Below are 7,199 nucleotides of genomic sequence, written 5' to 3'. Positions count from 1 at the left end.
CAACGAAAGGTGTTCAGTGACAATTATGTCAAAGCGACGAGTTTGATAAAGTGGTGAAAAAGTTGCGAAGAGTTTAAAAAATATAAAGAATATAAAAAATATAAAAATAAAAAAATATATATATATCATTAAAAATTAATACTGTGTTTCCTTTAATCAGATACGCGTTCTTTTATCTCTTACCTTCATGGTTTCGAAAAGCAAGAAACGTATCAGTGATCACCTTTTACCCCTTGAATTTGAAAATAATAAAGAATTTCTTCAATATGGGCAATTTTCCAATGGGAGATTAACAGATACTTCTATTAGGAGAAGACTGGATCGAATTTCTTACCAACTTTGGCTTAGGTCCCTTTCAGTCAGTGCGTTTTCATTTGGGGAGAAGAAACTGAAGACGAAATTATCATACGAGCACGATACCTGAACTGCACTGCGCAAATTTGTCCTTTTCTCCTACAGCCTTAAAGAAGACACGCGAAGTCTTTCATTTTGAAACACTTTTTACTATTTGTTCACAACGATAATGGATATGATTGATTTAACTGATACACCAAACAAGGTAATTTATGTAGCCCTTTTAATTTATGTTCCTAAAACCCTTCCTATTTTTCGCGTTTCAAGGAAATGAATCACACGAGGTACCTTTCGGTTTAAATAAATCGCCTCCTACAATTCCGTAACTTCTCAAACAAGCCTTAATTTAAATCATTATACAACAATTTTAGGTACTTCTTATCTCAGATATCGAGGAGGACGTTGTTGTTATTAGTTTATAAAAAAAATCCGCCTCTCCCGAGAAAAAAAAGGATCAAGCTAGATGAAGAAGAGTGAGCTTTTTTTTTTCTTTAATTTTTTTCTTTTACACTCTGCAGAATATATTTGAGCATAAAAATCTTCGCAGCTAATAAATACTAAAAATATTCCAGTCGAATGAATTTTAGCGATTCCAAGATTTTCTTCCGAGTGTGATGCTGTTCTTGCTGCAGTAGAGAAGTATGCGTCTCACCCTAGTGTCCTCTTCATTAAATCTTGGAGGAAAGAATACGGAAGGAGAAACAACTCTTTCAATTCTATTGAAACACTGCGTGAGGTTCTAGCAGGTGTCTGTATAGAAACTAAATTTGAAATTTTGGCGGTTGTGTGACTAAATTATTCGTAAATAACAATTCGCAACTATGATTGGTTATAAAAACAATTAGATAATTTGATGATGAATTTGATAATATTATCAAAACAAGAAGCCATATTGAAATCGGTAAAATTTCTTTTGTTCTTATGTTAACATAATTAGCGAAGAAGCACATGCGCGACACTTTTGTAAACAAAAAGAAAAAGTTTATATCTCGTTTTAAAACGACGTTCTGTTATAAGAAGTTATTTCTTTAGTTAGAAGAAACATTAATCCAGCACACATTTTGTCGGCACTCGTCCGGCGCATATCTATCTATATTGTTTTTCATGATCAAAGTGGTATACTCAAGCCTGCAAAAATAGGTTAATATCATGGTTTAACGCTTATTTCCCAACGTATTGTTGAAGTTTTTAACAGCAATGTTTACCGACTTATATTAGGCACACTTTCCATACAAACATCACGTGCCTGCAGCGTGTTACTGTCAGATTTCAATAGAAAAAAGTTAGCCCCTATTAAAGGAGAATATGGAATTTGATCATTTTTTTGCGAAAAAGACTCGGTCGAGCACCTCACGCACTGATTCTTTTGAAATTAAAAACAATAGAAAATTCAATACATTTAAAGCATACAGAAATGAAGTTGTTTCTCCTTCCGTATTCTTTCCTCCAAGATTAAATCGAAGAAACAGACACATACTTTTGAGTTGTCTCCAATTTGTGAGGATGTCATGTTTAAGAAAATTCTTGCGTTAGATGATAGCAAGAAAGTCAGTGGTTCGATTCCAACGAAGATGCTTAAATTAGCTGCTAGATATTGTGTTCCAGTACTTACAAAATGTTTTAACAGTTCTATTATTGACAGTTCTGTTTTTCCTAGTCTTTTATCTTTGGCAGAGATAATCCCTTTATATAAAAAGGGTAGCTTCACAGACAAGGTAAATTATAGACCTGTCAGTTTGTTACCAACTGTTTCCAAAGTTTTTGAGAGAATTTTAGCCAAACAACTGTTACCATTCTTCAACACCTTTTTGTCTAAATATCTTTGTGGATTTCGAAAGAGTTACAGCTGTCAGTATGCTATTTTAAACATGCTTCAAAAGTGGCAAAAATGTCTCTCAAAATCTGGAAAAGTCGGTGCAGTTTTGATGGATTTATCCAAAGCATTTGATTGTCTCCCTTTTGGTCTTTGAGCTATCTATCAAACAGGAAACATCGAGTGAGGTTAGGCTCCTCGGTTAGTGAGTGGTTAGAAATTTTGTTAGGAGTTCCTCAAGGCTCTGTCCTAGGACCGATATTATTCAATGTGTTTATTAATGATTTGTTGTTCCTGTTATTAGAGGGTGATATCTGCAACTTTGCCGACGACAACACCATTTTTAGTTGTAAGAGTAGCATTACTGCTGTTCTAGGAAGTTTGCACTCTGACATAGTCAAAGTGGTAAACTGGTTCAACTCAAATGGTATGGTTGCAAATCCAAGCAAGTTTCAGATGATAATTCTGGGAGCTGATGTTGGCAATATCAGCATTCAGATTGGCTCATCTTCTATTGCTCCATCAAAACAAGTTAAGTTACTAGGTATTACTCTGGATGAAAAACTTTCATTTTACCCTCACGTAAAAGGGATGTGCAAAAGTGCTTCCTCAAAGACAAAAGCACTCCTGAGGATACGAAATTTTCTCAAACAGGATCAGATTGATTTATTATTTAACTCATTTATTTTACCTTGTTTCAATTATTGCCCCCTTGTATGGATGTTCTGTAGCAAACAGGCACACAATCTCATTTCGGCAACCCATAAAAGAGCGTTGTGTGCAAAAACTGGTCTGGTGCAGAAAACCTATACAGAAATACTGGAAATATCTAGTATGATGCCTATCCATGATAGAAATCTGAAAAGCCTTGTAACTGAAGTTTATAAGTGTCTTCATGGATTGAACCCTGAACTAATGTGGGATATTTTTCGAAAGAAGGAGACTACTTACAGTCTTAGGCGTGGTACTGTACTGGTCATTCCACCTTCTAAAAGCAGTATCGGGCAGAATTCTTTTCAATTTCGCGCTAGCCTAGCCTGGAATTACCTACCTGCGTGTGTCAAAAATGTGACAGATCTAAAAGAATTCAAATCTGTTATCAGGCACGTTGAAATATACTGCCAATGTAAACTCTGTGCTGCTCATTCGGGGATCAATCGATGATTTATTTTAGTATTTTATTTGTATTTTTATCACTTAGTATTTACATGTTTTAATTTGATAGTTGGTATAAATTAGTACTTTGTAACTATACTGGATCCAACTTTAAATAAATAAATAAATAAATAAATAAAACGTGTTAACAATAAAAAAAAATCCGGAAAAATAACCACATCAAAAACGGCAGCCGTATATTTTTTGAACTCACCAAATCAGCAACTCGCGACTCGCGAACTCACTAACTTACCGACTCGAAGATTACCTATACTCGTTCAAATATAGTACGAAATTTTACTGCACAATTTATCTGCATTCTAAATAGCTAAAAACACATCAGGGACATTACAAAATCTACTTCTACCTAAACACCATCCATCGATAAACAAAGTTCACCAGAAAATAGTATATTTCGAGGTCTTGTAAAGTAAACCATTCGTTTAAGCTGAAACCGTTGATTTAAAAAGAGCAGCTTATTCCACTTCCCAGCTGCTTTTAATTCAAAAATTCGTAGTGCGAGGCACAACAACTTTCTTTATCCAACTTAACTAAGAGCAAAGCTTTATTAAAAAAACATCAGGCGTTTTCTTTCTTCGACTGACAAAAAAACTTTGTACGAACACCACACATGCTACCTACGGCTTCAAAGTTTCATCTTTAATTCGGCATGAAAATCTCTTCACAAGTCAGTCGCAATAAATTTATTAGGGGGTAGTTGTACAATTTTTGTCAAGTTCTCATTTCTTTGCTGTTTTATGACCTTGATAACAAATCTTCAAAAGTAAATATGTTGTTTATTATTTTATTTTTGTTGAAAAAGAAATTGTGCAAAAAAGTAAAGCATCATTTCTTTTTGTTTTTAACGGTTTTTAACGGTATTTCACAAGCCACTACCCCTTAGGGCCTTTTTATATGAGACTGGGAAACTCGGTCCACCGAGATATTCCGCATGACCGAGATCTCAGATATTTGCGGAAGAACGCTGAAAATTGAAATCGTGTTTATATGGTGCATATTCATCTCGCCCCGGTTACAACGGGAAACTCGGTCAACCGAGATCCCGGGCAAGTGAGCCGGAATTCCGGTCACACGGGATGGATATTTGTTCATGTAAACAGAAAAACCCAGGGGCAAAGTACGGAAAAAGTTTATGTAACCTTAGAGGAGCAAATAATTATCACTATTAATGCATATCAATGGACATATTTGTTTTTGTATCATAGTGTATTTGTAATAAAAGACAACAAAACCATGAAACATGCTGAAAACACCAGGTTTCACTAAAATTACAATTAAGAATGATCTAAGATTAACTTTTAATCCTGTTTCAAGCGTGTGGGAGATGTTAATGTATAATATTTAAATTGGTCAGAAATGCTGGTAATTTTCAAAAAATTTGAGAAATAATTAATAGTGATAACACAGTTGTTTCAAGCATCAACAGTATCGCTATCTTCTTTTTTCTTACATATTCACCCCGCCACTTTTAGTTTCCCGCTAATTTTTCTTCATATAAACCCGGGATGGGAAATGATAAATTTACAAATAAACCCGAGTTGATAATAGCCCGCTCTACCGGGAAACTCGATGGGCAAGTTTCCCGGTTCTCATATAAAAAGGCCCTTAATGAATATTCTCGCCTTATTTGACTTACTTGTGTTAAAATTACGGGGGTTGGTTTATGATTTTTACGTCACATGTTACCATTACTTATATTTTTCACCCCCTAATACAACAAGTAAGTCGAAGTACAGCGAGATTAAATTAGGGGTATACGCTACAATTTTTACAATGATTTAAATAAAATTAAATGAATAAAATAAAATGAATTTTGCGCCCCCTAATAACAACATGTGAAGTAAGTCGCAGGATATTTATGCAGTTTCTTACGTATTACGCCATATCATTATGAATATGCGCTCAACTATATAATACATGCATGTAGTGTGTTCTATGTGTAGAAATTCTATAGAAATTCAACCCAGAGCATATTACGAAAGCCACCCTGGAAGATATTTGTGCTTAAGCGAAATATTTTTTTGAAATTGCAACAACAAGGATTTTGACGAAAATTAAGTACGTCCATCCGACTAGCTTGACATACCTAAATTCGCCACTGGTTAATCTTATTTGAATTGCAATTTTGTATCAAAAACTAAGTTTTATTTCATATATACCAACACGAAATAAACAAAATGATACCCGTTTATTTCGTTTTGCAATACAAAATACAAGTAACACACATTCGGCACATTCTATTTGTCCTATTCCCGTGTTATTTTATTATCAACTGAGTGATCCTGGTTAGAAAAAGAGGTATCCTGATAATTTAAGTCGGGGACATCTCAGCATTCCAAATGTACCTTCCCAATTGAGAGCCATTTTGGCGCACATGAGGAAATACACGTGACCTAAAAATTTACCTGTTCCTTAGCTAAAGAGCCGGATGTTTTTGTAAACATAAAAGCGAAAGTGAAGAGATTGTTGATGACTGAATCGTAAATAAACGTTTGAACTTCAGATACACACAGGAGATTTACTTCGCTATGGATAGAAGTTCGCATCTGCAAATACAACATCAGGCGAACGTTACTCCGGAAAATGGCGAAAGGCAAGATGGAATGATAACCGTAGTGATGAATAATGAATGCAAAACCTGTCACAGAAGCTTCAAGACTCGTAGAGGTTTATTGCAGCATCTAAAATTCTGTAAAAATAAATCTATGAGAGAAAATCAGCATGTTGTGGAAACACCTGCAACTGAATCGCTTTATGGAACTGAATTGCCTCAACAGGTAGATGTGATCAAGTATAATTTCAAGTGGAGAAATGTTAAAGGTGCTATTTTTGTGAATGAACTGAACATGATTTACACCAAGATTGCTCATTGGAGAAAAAATTTGTTTTTATTACCAACTGGTTTAGCTGGTAAGAGTTACATTCAAGAAATTTGAGACTCCTCTACAGCTGGACAAATGATGGTCCGATGAAAGAAATTGCGTTAACGGCAATACATGTTATGCCTGCTTTGTTGCTTCAAAAACCGGGCAGAAAATCGAAGGCAAAAGATCATTTGAAAGCACTTGAGAGGCGATTAAAGCTTTGGAATGATGGGAATCTATCTGAACTTTTGTTTGAATGTGAAACTATCCAGATGAATTTGAAGTCATCAAATAACATTTTGAATATCGGTGTAATCTCTAAAAAATTCAGTTCTTTAATGCGTAAAGGAGATGTGAAAGCAGCAATTCAGCTGTTATCTAATAATATGGAAAATGGAATCCTTCCTTTAAATGAAGAAAGTCTTAAACTGATTAAACAAAAACATCCAACAAGTAAAGACATATCTGATGACGTCATGTTGAATGGACCGTTGCAAAGAATACATGACATTGCATACAATGACATTGACGAAGCATTGAAGCATTGGTATTGAAGGCAGCGGTATCAACCAAGGGTGGATCCGAACCTTCAGATTTGGATGCAGAAGGCTGGCGAAGGATTTTAACTTCATCTGTATTTGGTACAGCGACATCTGATTTAAGAAGTGCAATAGCAGAATTTATCAAAAAACTTTGTACAAATGATTTATGTGCTGATGAGTTGGATTCAATTAGCTTTTTTACAGCCTGCCGATTAATACCTTTGAACAAGAATCCTGGACTGAGACCTATTGGTGTAGGAGAGGTGCTCAGAAGGATAGCTGGAAAAGTGATTATGTCTTTAACAAAGGATAAAGTAACAGAAGCGGCAGGATCTTTACAATTATGTGCTGTGCAGGAAGCAGGAGCCGAAGCAGCAATACACGCTATGCATGACATATTCGATATGGATGAAACAGAAGCAGTCTTGTTGATTGATGCGGAAAACACCT

The 7,199-nt window shown here is 35.1% G+C and overlaps 1 protein-coding gene across 1 annotated transcript; it reads left to right on the top strand.

The window, feature by feature from the left end:
• The first annotated feature begins 523 nt into the window (after window positions 1-523).
• LOC130648536 (uncharacterized) lies at window positions 524-3,751 on the top strand. The gene is made up of 4 exons (XM_057454589.1): window positions 524-559; window positions 1,806-2,316; window positions 2,472-3,293; window positions 3,651-3,751. The coding sequence occupies exons 1-4, from the start codon at window positions 524-526 to the stop codon at window positions 3,749-3,751; spliced, it is 1,470 nt and encodes a 489-aa protein (XP_057310572.1).
• The last annotated feature ends 3,448 nt before the right edge of the window (window positions 3,752-7,199 follow it).

The sequence above is a fragment of the Hydractinia symbiolongicarpus genome, chromosome 7, assembly GCF_029227915.1.
Source record: "Hydractinia symbiolongicarpus strain clone_291-10 chromosome 7, HSymV2.1, whole genome shotgun sequence".
NCBI classification, from domain to species: domain Eukaryota; kingdom Metazoa; phylum Cnidaria; class Hydrozoa; order Anthoathecata; family Hydractiniidae; genus Hydractinia; species Hydractinia symbiolongicarpus.
Note: the sequence above shows the minus strand (reverse complement) of the source record. Positions and strands in the feature narration are given on the sequence as shown.

Excerpts from the sequence above, each read along its gene's own strand:
- LOC130648536 (XM_057454589.1), top strand. The coding sequence starts at position 524 with ATGGATATGATTGATTTAACTGATACACCAAACAAG. Across the intron at positions 2,317-2,471 it reads ATTTGATTGTCTCCCTTTTG|AGGGTGATATCTGCAACTTT; the intron begins GTCTTTGAGCTA and ends TCCTGTTATTAG. Across the intron at positions 3,294-3,650 it reads CGTTGAAATATACTGCCAAT|CTAAAAACACATCAGGGACA; the intron begins GTAAACTCTGTG and ends CATTCTAAATAG.